This window comes from Bufo bufo, chromosome 4, assembly GCF_905171765.1.
Source record: "Bufo bufo chromosome 4, aBufBuf1.1, whole genome shotgun sequence".
Taxonomy (NCBI): Eukaryota; Metazoa; Chordata; class Amphibia; order Anura; family Bufonidae; genus Bufo; species Bufo bufo.
The window spans coordinates 319,694,076-319,707,997 of record NC_053392.1 but is presented as its reverse complement, the minus strand read 5'-3'; the positions used below and the strand labels follow the sequence as shown (position 1 = coordinate 319,707,997).

Sequence of the window (13,922 nt, the reverse complement as noted above, 5' to 3'; positions counted from 1 at the left end):
CAGGTTTTTGATCTACAGCCAGGAACAGAGGTAGTTCCAATCCCAACTGTTAATCCTTTAATTGCCACAATCTGTGACTGCAGCATGATCAAAGGGGATTTCAATAGTGGAACAATAAAAAAAAAGTGTCAAAATAGCTTTTTTGTATTTGCAACTCTGAAAAAATGTATATAAATTACAAACTGATTTTAGGCTACTTTCACGCTAGCTTTTTTTGCGGATCCGTCATGGATCTGCAAAAACGATTCCGTTATAATAATACAACTGCATGCATCCGTCATGAACGGATCTGTTTGTATTATCTGTAACATAGCCAAGACGGATCCGTCATGAACTCCGTTGAAAGTCAATGGAGGACGGATCTGTTTTCTATTGTATTAGATTGTGTCATAGAAAACGGATCCGTCCCCATTGACTTACATTGTGTGCCAGGATGGATCCGTTTGGCTCCGCTTCGTCAGACGGACAGGATTACGCTGCCAGCAGTGTTTTGGTGTTCGCCTCCAGAGTGGAATGGAGACTGAACGGAGGCAAACTGATGCATTCTGAGCGGATCCTTTTCCATTCAGAATGCATTAGGGCAAAACTGATCCGTTCAGGGCTCTTACAAGCGGTCCAAAACGGATCTCACAAACCAAAAGCAAAAAACGCTAGTGTGAAAGTAGCCTTATATGTACCCACTTAAACATGGAGAGGCAAAAACTAAAAAAAAAATTGCTTGTCATTATAGGGATAGGTTTTGCTTTGGACATTCAGGTGTAGTGGTGACAAAACATACCTGGTATATACAATATGTGCCTATAGGTAATATTCACTAAGGGAAAACAGATGGCTGCTGCACATTGCTTGCCTGTGAGAATAATCCAACATCTTTGCATTTTTGTTGTAATATAATTTCATGTCTTGACAGTCTGTCCCTCTATCCTCCCTCTCATTTTCAGACTCTTAAAAGTGTGTGGCTCTGAGCTAGTGTGTCTGGAGCTGGCCTGTGGCCATTTCTTAAATGAAGCATGCCTGGAAGTCATAGTAGAGACGTGCCCAACCCTACAAGAATTAAATCTCTCCTCTTGTGATAAGCTGCCACCTCCAGCTTTCAGTCATATTTCGAAACTTTGTGGATTGAAACGCCTCGTTCTCTACCGTTCAAAAATTGAGGTGAGCACATCCTGACATTTTTGGTTTAATATATATAATTTTTTTATGTAATGAATTAAGCATTGATGAAAAGGTTTGATGAAAATAACCAGAAGCATGCACATATTTTGCATTAAAACTGTGTTAATGGTGAAAGACTGGCTGTGAAAACAGGAATTTTATTGATTTCTGTCTTTATTGGGTAAATGTTTATCCTTAGAGGGAATCTCCATCTTTGAACACCGTGTAGTTTTTAGGCCGTAGCACTAATCCTGTACATAGACATTGAGTTAAATGGTAGCATTTTGTCTACAACCACCACTAATGCATTGTGCTGTATTATTTTGTTTTATGTATATATTGTATGCAGTAAGCCAATAAGCACTGGGATTGAGTCTGCCCCATAAAGGTGTTTTGCCAAGCATATGATCTTGGGGGACTTGCCACTGGGACCCACACCAGTTACATGAACAGGAATCTTGAGTCCTCTGAATGCGTGGAGATTGATCGAGCAGCAGGGTTCTTGCTCCATTCATACTGAGAGGCATAGGATCCCTTGCAGGTCTGACTATAGGTAAGTCTAAATATTGGCACAACACCTTTAGAGGGAGTCTATCACTACGATCTTGGACTGTTATCTGCACTAATATATTAGTAGTACTGCAGATAAGGAGTACAGATCTCTCTTTTTTTATTGACGTACTGCTCCCCTCTCTTTCAGCGTCTAACCCCTTCCCGACATCTTTTGTCGGGCCATTAAAGATGGCACCATAGCTACCGTGTGCCTACTGCTTCATACAGCAGACACCGGCAGCTAATGTCTGTGATCAGCACTAATGCCGATAGCGGACATTTAACCCCTTCAGATGCCGTGGTCAAATGTGACCACGGCATCGGAGTGGCCACAAGCACGCTCTTTATGGGCAGGAACACCTCCCCTGGGTGGAGATCAGGGAAGGCGTTCTATGTAAGTAATGAGCCTGAGCCTATACTAGGCTTCCAGGCTCATTATTTTTATATTACAATTCAGGCCAGCAGGAGGCAGCATTGAATTGTAATATAGTGCTTTCTGTATAGGATAATGGAGAAAATCTCATGATTGCATTTTGGGGTCCACTTTGAGACCTAAAAAAAAAAAAAAAGTCACCCCAAATCACCCCCTTTCTCCAAAATCGCAATTTAAAAAAACAATTTAAAAAAAATAACATCATGGGCATCGCTGTGTGCGAAAACGGCCATACTATTAAAATATTAAAGTATCCCATACGGTAAATGGTGTAACGGAAAAATACCGTAATTGTTTTATCACTTTTACCTCCCCAAAAAATTAAATAAAAAATTATGGAAAAGTCATACACACCTGTCAGCCTGCTGGATCTAAAAGCGCTAGTGTGAAACTAGCCTTAGATGATGATTTTGAAAGTATTGTTTCTCATCTGTTGACTTGGACTCCTTACCGTTACCTGCTATTAGAGAGACTATGAATGTGGAAGAAGCCCCACAAATTAAACCCATTCAAGACGAAATGTTTGGAGGCTTGAAAGCAAACAGGAAGAAAATATTTCCAGTTAATTCGAACCTGAAAGAACTTTTAGCAAAGTGGTACGATGTGGAGAAAAAGTTATTCATCCTAGGAAACAGTCTTGCTTTTGATATGGAAGAATCCAAATTATGGGAGCAAATTCCAAAAATTGATGTGCCTGTTGTGAAAGTCCCTTTGAGGACCCATTCCAGTTAAAGGCATCTGTCAGCAGATTTGTACCTATGAAACTGGCAACCGAAGGCATCTGTGGTGTTCATGTGTGCCCACATTGCTCTCCCTGCAATGTCACACCTTCTGCACTTTGACCGGGCCAAGCAGGCGTTATGAGGTTTTCACTTCCTGGCTATGTTAATCAAAGTGCAGAGGGGGAGGCAGTTGCAGAGAGAGTAGAGCCTCTAGGTCTGTAATGGCTAACCTCCGGTACTCCAGCTGTGGTAAAACTACAACTGCCAAGATGCACACTTGCTTGGGAGTTGTAGTTTTACCACAGCTGGAGTGCCGGAGGTTAGCCATCACTGCTCTGTGTTACAGCAATACCCCAGATGCTCCTAGAGGCTCATTTGCATATATTAAAATATAATTGTATCATTCTCAGCAGTGTGGGCACATGGAACCAGCACAGATGCCTTCTGTTGCCAAGTGCACATGCAACAGGTCCATAGCAAAGCAGCTGGAGAACCATCTGAAAACGAGAACCTTCAGAGAGGAAATTCTGAACTCTATTCCTCTATTAAAAATATCAAGCGCGTTTTTGGCCAATACTTCGGCCGAATCAGTCAGTTTTGCAGCCAGAAATTGCACAATAACCAAGAGCCCTCTGGTTGAACAACTGGTCAGGGGACATATAGTAAAAAAATAAATTATATGCAATCACTTTCTCAGGTTCCTACATGTTTGGACTTTTACTAGATAAGATCTCGGAGAGAGCCGTAAACAAAAAGAGGTTTTCATGAGGAGAAGCCAAAGAAAACAGTTTTTTTGGAAGTCAAGATTTCAACAGTGAAATTAGTCCTCACAGGATAAAGGAAAAAACGGGGACGGTGGTCCTATCCTAAATGAGGAAAAGGTTTTTTGCTAAACCCAAACAATACCCAGAATAAACCATGACACCAACTCTGTCAAAGGGACTATGTTCCTTTTCATCCAGAATAAACTCTGATAACCTTCTGCTGTACAAAATAGAATTTCTGTTGATCCCATCAGACATTCACTGACCCACTTTAGTTCAGCAAAACTACAAGACAATCTTCTTCTAGAAAAACTAAATCAGTTGAGAGCAATAGTGCCAGTACCTGTGGGGAAAAAATTCACAGGCTACTACTGAATCTATTTTTCATTAAAAAAATAATAATAATAAAAAAAAGGAAGGATCATCCAGGACTATAACAAATCTGAAGGTACACTAACAGATGGATTAAGTACAGGCGCTTCAAGAAAACAACACCTCAGGGAGCAGTGATGTGCACATTAGACCTCAAAGATGCATATTATCATGTCCCAATTAGGGATAAGTGAATCGACTTCGGATGAAACATCCAAAGTCAATTCGCTTAAAACTTCGTTAGAATACTACTGTACGGAGCGAGCGCTCCGTACAGTATTAGAATGTATTGGCTCCGATGAGCTGAAGTTATTACTTTGCGAAGTCTCATGAGACTTCGGGTAATAACTTGAGAAATTAATTTCTACTGTTAAAAACCTTTTACCGAACTCTGGTTCGGTTCCAAGTGGTACCTTGCAGAAGGTTTGTTTAAAGCAATATCTTATATCAGGCCACCTTTACTGAATACAGCCCCTCCTTGGAACCTGAATGGGATTCTCAAGGGACTGTGTGATAACTCTTTTAAACCTCTGCAGGAATTGTCTTTAGAAATTTCTATCCCTAAAAACCGCCTTCCTGGTAGCCATTACCATGGTTTAAACAATAGGGGAGCCTTAGGCCCTTTCTGTAAGAGAGCCTTATCCAAGAATTTTAGATGATAAAACCATACTAAAGTTGCTTCTCCTTTCCATCATAACCAAGAGATAAGCCTACCATCATTCTGTACAAATCTGAAGAATGAACAAGTCCAAATTGTGGAACCATTGTTTGTTAGAAGATCAGTGATAGCTTGTCTGGAGGCCTCAAGACCTTGGAGGCAGGATTCAAATCTTTTCATGCAGTATTCAGGAAGGAAAAAAAGAAGGAAGCCCATTCAACTAAGAATGTTGCAACATCATAGGCCCGAAAGAGCAGAGACCTCAATAGATGAGATCTGTAGAGCTGCTACTTGGTCAAACTTTAATACGTTTGGCCAACATTATAGACATGATGTTCTATTCAGTCAAGATCAAAGCTTTGGGCACAAAGTACTCCAAGCAATGGTCCTTTCCCTAATAGGTAGTTATCTGGTATAGCTCCATGTGGAGGACATCCTGGAACGCAGGAATTCGGTTTACCGGTAATTTAGTTTTCCAGGAGCCCGACATGACAGCACACGTGTTTGCCTCTCCCAATTTTTTCTTTATTCTATGTGTTATGGTGAGTAAATTAAGTACATTAATTGCATTCATCCTGGTGTAGTAATTTTAGAAAACACTGGAAGTTGGTGGCTGTGTTCCTGTCCCTACTGAAGGATAGAAGGGCAACCTTCATGTGGTGCAATCATGTCAGACGTCTGGAAAACCAATTACTTTTAGGCATAATTACTTCTTTCAACGTACAATGTGGTCTTTACTAGGCCATCGTAAGTTGAAATTAGGTTCAACATACAATGACTCATATCCAACCAATTGACATCCGTGTCATTGGTGAAAGACCTGTATTGGCTGTCTAGTAGTTCCTCTTTACAGTACATGTGGTTCTACATGTCCTGCACTGCCCTCTGTCTGTACCAGGATGAGCTGCTCTTTTAGAAGTCAGGTGAGAGTGGTTACATTTTACTTTTTTGATACACTGTATGCTATATAAGAAGCTCCTGTTCTCATCATAGATAGTGATATACAGATTCCAGCCTTCTGTCCTGAATGTAATTTTTAAGGACTTGCTTTATGTTTCTTAGGCTACTTTCACACTAGCGTTCGGAGCGGATCCGTCTGATGTTTCATCAGACGGATCCGCTCCGATAATGCAGACGTTTGCATCCGTTCAGAACGGATCCGTCTGCATTATTACTTAGAAAATTTTCTAAGTGTGAAAGTAGCCTGAGCGGATCCGTTCAGACTTTACATTGAAAGTCAATGGGGAACGGATCCGCTTGAAGATTGAGCCATATAGTGTCATCTTCAAGCGGATCCGTCCCCATTGACTTACATTGTAAGTGTGGACGGATCCGCTCGCCTCCGCACGGCCAGGCGGACACCCGAACGCTGCAAGCAGCGTTCAGGTGTCCGCTCACTGAGCGGAGCGGAGGCTGAAGGCTGGCAGACTGATGCATTCTCAGCGGATCCGCCTCCACTGAGAATGCATTAGGGCCAGACGGATGCGTTCGGGGCCGCTCGTGAGCCCCTTCAAACGGAGCGCACGAGCGGACACCCGAACGCTAGTGTGAAAGTAGCCTTAGTTATGTGCTTATTTTTCTTAAATTTTTATTTTATCTTGGGATGACATTTTGGAGCTTTGGAACCAATTACTAGTTTTCCATAAAGGTGGTTTCAACATACAATGGTCATCCCTGAACCAATTAATATTGTAACTTGAGGAACCAATGTATTGAACTGTCTGGATGGATTTTTATGTGACCTCTCTATATAAACTACTAAGGTTAGATTCACACCTCGAGAGTCCAGATATGGGTCGCAGACTGACTGCTGGTTTAATTACTAAACTCGCAGCATTCTCTAGAGCTATAATCAGTTCAGTTCAGTAAACCCACAGTTAGGCCGGGACACGTGTCTAGATTCTGGCCTAATAATAACGCCATCTTTGTGGTGTTTTGCATTTGTTTAGTGCATCTGGATTACGCTGTGCTCTGAGCAGTATTGCCTTCTGGATTCTTGGTCAGTCTAGTGAATCCTGTGACACAGAGCTTAGAAATTCAGTGCTGATTTCTTCAACTCTATTGGCATTTTTATCAGTCTGGAGATGTCAGAGATTCTATTGCCCACATTTGTAGGATGCTCTTAGGTCTTTGTGCTTTTGACCCAGCTTCCCTACATCTTTGAACGTAACTGATCTTTCAAAGAGCAGTCCTTTGGGAGAATGCCTGCCAAAGTTAAAGAATAGATCTCTCCAAGGGATACGAAATCACATCCAAAGTGACAGACATTTAGCCCTGTAATGATTTTTACACTATAAACTAATCAATGTTTGGGATACCTAGGGACTCATTAAATAGCATTTGTAATGTTTGTATAGGAAGCCTAAAGCTGCATTTTAAGCAAGGCAGGTGATGACCCAATTGACCCCTTTTTTTCTTTTTTCTTTTTTTTTTCTCTTCCTTTCAAATCTGCTTCTGCTTTAATTCCATTGGTAGCAAACAGCTCTACTTAGCATTCTGAACTTCTGTCCAGAACTACAGCACCTCAACCTTGGCAGTTGTGTCCTAGTAAGTACCCAAACCCTCCAGTTGTCTTGTTAACTTGTTTTTAGCTACCCTCACTGTATATGTTTTAATGATTTGTCTGTCTGTCTATCTATCAAGTCTCTACATAGTTGAAGGGGTTGTCTAATTAAAAGATGGTCTGCTTTGTTTCTGAAATGGAGCCATGATTTCCATGGAAGGTTGCATTGTAATACCATATACAACCAATGGACAAAATTTGTGCTGTTTCTGGTAATAGTTAAAAAAAAAAAAATAATCACAGACTGCCCCTTTAGCTTTTTATACATCATGAAGAATCAATATAATAGGTTCCCCTTGCTAAACTGATGTATAAATACTGAGAGCATCTTTATTTTGACAGATTGAAGACTATGACCTCATTGCTGGAGTTATAGGTGCTAAGTGCAAAAAGTTACGCTCTTTAGACTTGTGGAGATGTAAAAACATTACAGAAAAAGGTATAACGGAGCTTGCTTCTGGTTGTCCTCATCTTGAAGAGCTTGACCTTGGTTGGTGTCCTACACTTCATAGTGGTACCGGCTGTTTTACAAACCTTGCCCGTAAGCTCCCAGGTCTACGAAAGCTTTTTCTTACTGCTAACCGCTCGGTGTGTGACTCTGATATAGAAGAATTGGCGGCAAATTGCCAACATCTTCAATACCTAGATATATTAGGTAAGTATTGTTAAAGAATGTTTGTTTGTGTTCTGTATTTCCAATGTTTGAATCTTTCAAAATGTAAAATGATAAACATTGCATATGCCGTTCATATCCCTATTGTGATATATTTTGGACACACCTTTTTATGCCATGGTTTTTCTTGTTTTTGTTTTTGTTTTGTTTTTCTCTTGTACGTTCATATTAAAGGAACATATATTGAATTAAGCAGTAAACTAAAAAGTGTCAACCAAACCAGAATATGTTTTATATTTCAGATTTTTCAAAGTAGCCCCCTTTTGCTTTGCTGACAGCTTTGGACACTCTTGGCATTCTCTCAATCACCTCCATGAGGTAGTTGCCTGGAATGGATTTCCAACAGCCCTAAAGGAGTTCCCAGAGGTGCTGAGCACTTGATGGCTGCTTTTCCTTCACTCTGCGGTCCAACCCATCTCATCTCAATTGGGTTATGGTCGGGTAATTGTGGTGGCCATGTAATCTGATGCAGCATCCCCTCACTCTCCTTCTTGGTCAGATAGCCCTTACATAGGTGGGGTCATTATCCTGTTGATAAATGATGCAGCTTACCAAGCACAGTGCAGTCCATTGGATAGCAGCTGTGCTTGATATCACAGCTAACTTGAATGTGACTGAGCTGCACCTAGGCCATCTGGCAGATGAACATGACCACTAGAGTACCACAGCCTCTTCAAACAGCAGTGCAAGGAGTCAGACCCCCACTATCAGTTACTGATGACCTATCCTGAGGTAGGTCATGACTATAAAACACTGTGACACCCCCTTTAAGTGTGCCTTGAATTTTAAATAAATCGCCAACCAAAGTAAAGATTTCCAGTGGCCTAATGTCCATTCTTTGTATTTCTTGGGTCAGGCAATTCTTCTCCTTCCTATTCTTGTTCCTCAGTAGTGGATTCTTTGCAGCAGTTCGACCATAAAGGCCTGATTCTCCCAGTCTCCTCTAAATAGTTGACATTGAGATGTGTCTGGTACGTGATCTCTGTAAAGCATTTATCTAGGCTCTAATATGAGGTGCTGTTAATTTGTGGTTGAGGCTGGTAACTGTAATGAACTTATCCTCTGCAGCAAAGGTAACTCTTGGTCTTCCTTTCCTTGGGCAGTCCTCATGAGACCAGATTCATCATACCTTTTGATGATTTTCATCACTGCACTTGAGCATACCTTCAAAGTTCTGGAAATTTCCAGATTGAGTGACATGTCTTAAAGTAATGATAGACTGTTGTTTCTCTTAGTTGAGTGGTTCTTGCTATAATGTGTATTAGACCAACAGTAGAATAAGGCTAAACACTGTATGGGGCTGTGTACCAATCCTGCCTATGAACAAAACAACTGATGGTCTCAAAAACATTGGGGGACATTTATCAATAATGGCGTAATTTGCGCCAAAAAATGCTAACATTACAAATTAAAAGTGGTGAATTGTTTAATCTCATATCAAAAGGCGCACACCACTTTTAAAATGTGACTTTTTCAAAATATAAACTTGATTATCCACCCATTTCTCTCGATTTGCGACATTTTAACGCCAATGGCACTAAAATGCAATTTTTTTTATAACCGAAATGCGCCATTTCAGCCAATCCTGCCAGACCACACTTGAGACTTTTGAAACATATTTGTGACATTTCCTCTGGTAAATTGCGACTTTTGTCTCTGACTTAGAACATGTTTGTTATTGTTTTGTTTTTATTGATGTCAATTTTGCACTGTTTAGATAATTTATATTAAATAAAAATAAATACCTATCGCTTGTTCCCACGACGAGTTGGTTTTCTTTGCATGAGACATTTTGACATAAATGCGACTTTTTACACAAAATATTACTACATACTGGCTTAATTGTCTTCAAAAATTTGAGCTATTTTTGCTGATAAGAGGATGATAAATGAGGCGTAATATGCGCCAATTTGATAGCCCCGCCCACGTTGACATTTCTAACTCCTTTCTGGCATGATGCATTCTTTATGGTGAAAATTCTGGAAAAAAACAGTTGATATACAGTATTTGGCTCAAATCAAATTTTATTTGGTGCATTTTACGCCATAATTCTGGCACAACAAGCTTAGTAAATATCCCCCCTTATGTTAACAAATTAACTCTCAATAAGTTATACCTGTTAACTTAAAAACCATTCCAGGCAACTACCTCATGAAGGCGATTCGATAGAATGCCAAGACACTGCAAAGCTGTCATCAAAGCAAAAGGGGTCTACCTTGACTATTCTAAAATATAAAACATATTCTGGTTTGTTTAACACTTTTTTTGGTCACTACTTTATTTTATATCTGTTACTCCATCATTTTCATGTCTTCAATATGAATCTACTATATAGTAAATAAGAAAAAGAACAAGATAAAACATGGAATGAAAAGATGTGTCGAGTCTTTTGGCTGGTACTGTGTTTGTCATTTATTTTAACAAAATATGATGTTATCTGGGTCAAGGACATAATTACGCTGGACATTTATTTTTTATTTTTTTCTAAAAGCAGATTTTAGACCCATCACCTTGGAAATGCAGTGCAATCTGCAGGCATCCTGTTATATAGCAGGGGAAGCTGAGTAGATAGATATATAGCTTTATCATTAATTTTAATTCCTGCTCTTTTTTTGGGTGGTTCTACTGAGTGATTGACATGCTTATACAGAGAAGGCTGCCAATCACTAAGACCACACACTGGGCTCCTAAGTGTAGAAGGAGTAGGAATTAAAGGAGTTGTGCCCGGCTAGGTACGACTCCTGCCATCCCCACCAATTAGCTGTTTGGAGAAACCGTGGTACTTGTGTGAGTGCTGCATTCTTTTCACTGTTTAACTGCACGCTGTCTAGCTTGTAGCGGCAGTACAGTTTAATTACAACTGCTCATACCATTCAAGCGAACAGGACGAGCAGTTATTACACTGCACCGCCACTACAAGCTAGACAGCACTGTGGCCTTTTCCAACAGCTGATTGGTGGGGGTGCTGGGAGTCAGAAATCTGATATTAACCCCCTAACAGTTCTGCTCGAAGAGCAGGGGGAGGAGGAGGGCTGCTTTAGTGGCTCATATCTCTGGATTGGTAGCAACTAGAGATATGGGCTTTGTCTTTGAAAGCTGACATTCTAAGCTTACTAACCATGCCAGAATTACAGCATTGTCTTCACTACATTGGAAGACATTACTGTTAGAAATCAGGATAGCAGCGAATGCAGCTGAAAGTGAAAGTTAATGCAGATTTTACAGCAATTATTCCCAACTCGATTTTCTTACTGTGATATCTCCTTCTGATGATGTGCTAATGCTTATAAAAAAGAAAATGGCTGCGCACCATTATGCATACAAACAACAGAGCTAAGAAATGGGGATCATTCTAAATAATAGTGGTACAATACCTACTATAAATGAGTCAATGGAAGCTCTTAGCGCACATATTAGCTCTATTGTTTGTATGTATAATGGTGTGCAGCCATTTTCTTTTTTATAATCATGTTTGCTTCATGGATATGCACCTGTGACTCTGAAGGTTCTAGTCTAAATTTTCTTTAGTAGTTGTGCTAATGCTGTAATTGTAATGGTTGGATTGTCATCTTTCAAACAAGACCAGGCCAATATCTCTAGCTGCCACCAATCCAAAGATATGAGCAGGTAAAACGGTCCCCTCCCCGGGCAGAACTGATAGGTGGTTAATGACCTATCCTGAGGATAGGTAATTAATATACTAGCACTGCACAACCTCTTTAAAATGAATCTTCCCACAAAAGATGGATCTTTTACCACAAACTATATTTCAACCTGCTCAGCTCCTCCTGCTTAATAACATGCTGCAGCAGATGGGGCACCATGTTCAATGTGATAGGATCCTTTTAAAAACGTTCTGCCTGCAGAATCAGGATTTCGGTACATACCGTACTTGTTTATGGTTGAGAAAGTGAAATCCTGTTTGGGTTTGTAAAACATATCCACCTCCACTTATATATTTTCATGTTTAGTGAAGCTTTTTTTTTTTTTTTTTTTTTTAAATCACTGATCTGCCAAAAATCTCTCATTTCCAAGTGACCTAAATCCATTACACTTATTGACACACATTCATTTGTTTAATAAACTTGCTTATCAAATTATTGCTGTATTTTCAGCCTCCGTTATATTTGGCAGTTACATTATGTGACCACCTAAGTGTCTGCTGTCTGGAGAGGAAGTCGGTTTCTTTATTCATTACTATAAGACTGAAATGGATCACATGATCTAATTGCCAAATGTAATGGAGGCTGAAAATACATAAGTTTGTAAATGTATGTATGTGTGTGTGTGTGTGTGTGTGTGTATATGTATGTATGTGTGTATGTATGTGTGTGTGTGTGTGTATATATATACATACATACATACATACATACATAGTCAGGTCCATAAATATTGGGACATTGACACAATTCTAACATTTTTGGCTCTATACACCACCACAATGGATGTGAAACAAACAAGATGTGCTTTAACTGCAGACTGTCAGCTTTAATTTGAGGGTATTTACATCCAAATCAGGTGAACAGTGCAGGAATTACAACAGTTTGCATATGTGCCTCCCACTTGTTAAGGGGCCAAAAGTAATGGGACGGAATAATAATCATAAATCAAACTTTCACTTTTTAATACTTGGTTGCAAATCCTTTGCAGTCAACTACAGCCTGAAGTCTGGAACGCATGAATTCCCCAGATGCTGGTTTTCATCCCTGGTGATGCTCTGCCAGGCCTCTACTGTCTCTTCAGTTCCTGCTTGTTCTTGGGGCATTTTCCCTTCAGTTTTGTCTTCAGCAAGTGAAATGCATGCTCAATCGGATTCAGGTCCGGTCATTGACTTGGCCATTGCATAACATTCCACTTCTTTCCCTTAAAAAACTCTTTGGTTGCTTTTGCAGTATGCTTTGGGGCATTTTCCATCTGCACTGTGAAGCGCCGTCCAATGAGTTCTGAAGCATGTGGCTGAATATGAGCAGATAATATTGCCCGAAACACTTCAGAATTCCTCCTGCTGCTTTTGTCAGCAGTCACATCAATAAATACAAGAGAACCAGTTCTATTGGCAGCCATACATGCCCACGCCATGACACTACCACCACTATGCTTCACTGATGAGGTGGTATGCTTAGGATCATGAGCAGTTCCTTTCCTTCTCCATACTCTTCTCTTCCCATTACTCTGGTACAAGTTGATCTTTGTCTCATCTGTCCATAGGCTGTTGTTCCAGAACTGTGAAGGCTTTTTTAGATGTCGTTTGGCAGACTCTAATCTGGCCTTCCTTTTTTTGAGGCTCACCAATGGTTTACATCTTGTGGTGAACCCTCTGTATTCACTCTGGTGAAGTCTTCTCTTGATTGTTGACTTTGACACACATACACCTACCTCCTGGAGAGTGTTCTTGATCTGGCCAACTGTTGTGAAGGATGTTTTCTTCACCAGGGAAAGAATTCTTCGGTCATCCACCACAGTTGTTTTTCATGGTCTTCCGGGTCTTTTGGTGTTGCTGAGTTCACCGGTGCGTTCCTTCTTTTTAAGAATGTCCCAAACAGTTGTTTTGGCCACGCCTAATGTTTTTGGTATCTCTCTGATGGGTTTGTTTTGTTTTTTCAGCCTAATGATGGCTTGCTTCACTGATAATGACAGCTCTTTGGATCTCATCTTGAGAGTTGACAGCAACAGATTCCAAATGCAAATAGCACACTTGAAATGAACTCTGGACCTTTTATCTGCTCATTGTAATTGGGATAATGAGGGAATAACACACACCTGGCCATGGAACAGCTGAGAAGCCAGTTGTCCCATTACTTTTGGTCCCTTAACAAGTGGGAAGCAAATATGCAAACTGTTGTAATTCCTACACCGTTCACCTGATTTGGATGTAAATACCCTCAAATTAAAGCTGACAGTCTGCAGATAAAGCACATCTATTTTGTTTCATTTAAAATCAATTGTGGTGGTGTAAAGAGACAAAAATGTTAGAATTGTGTCGATGTCCCAATATTTATGGACCTGACTGTATATATACTAGCAGAAGGG

The 13,922-nt window shown here is 40.2% G+C and overlaps 1 protein-coding gene across 2 annotated transcripts in view; it reads left to right on the top strand.

Annotated features, from left to right (window-relative positions):
* FBXL4 (F-box and leucine rich repeat protein 4) overlaps nt 1-13,922 on the top strand; it is a 73,836-nt gene that overhangs the window by 47,663 nt on the left and 12,251 nt on the right. For both annotated transcript variants that reach the window (XM_040428792.1, XM_040428791.1), the window contains exons 5-7: nt 942-1,155; nt 7,132-7,203; nt 7,562-7,874. In XM_040428792.1, the coding sequence (XP_040284726.1) occupies nt 942-1,155; nt 7,132-7,203; nt 7,562-7,874 (599 nt within the window). The remainder of the gene's footprint in view (nt 1-941; nt 1,156-7,131; nt 7,204-7,561; nt 7,875-13,922) is intronic.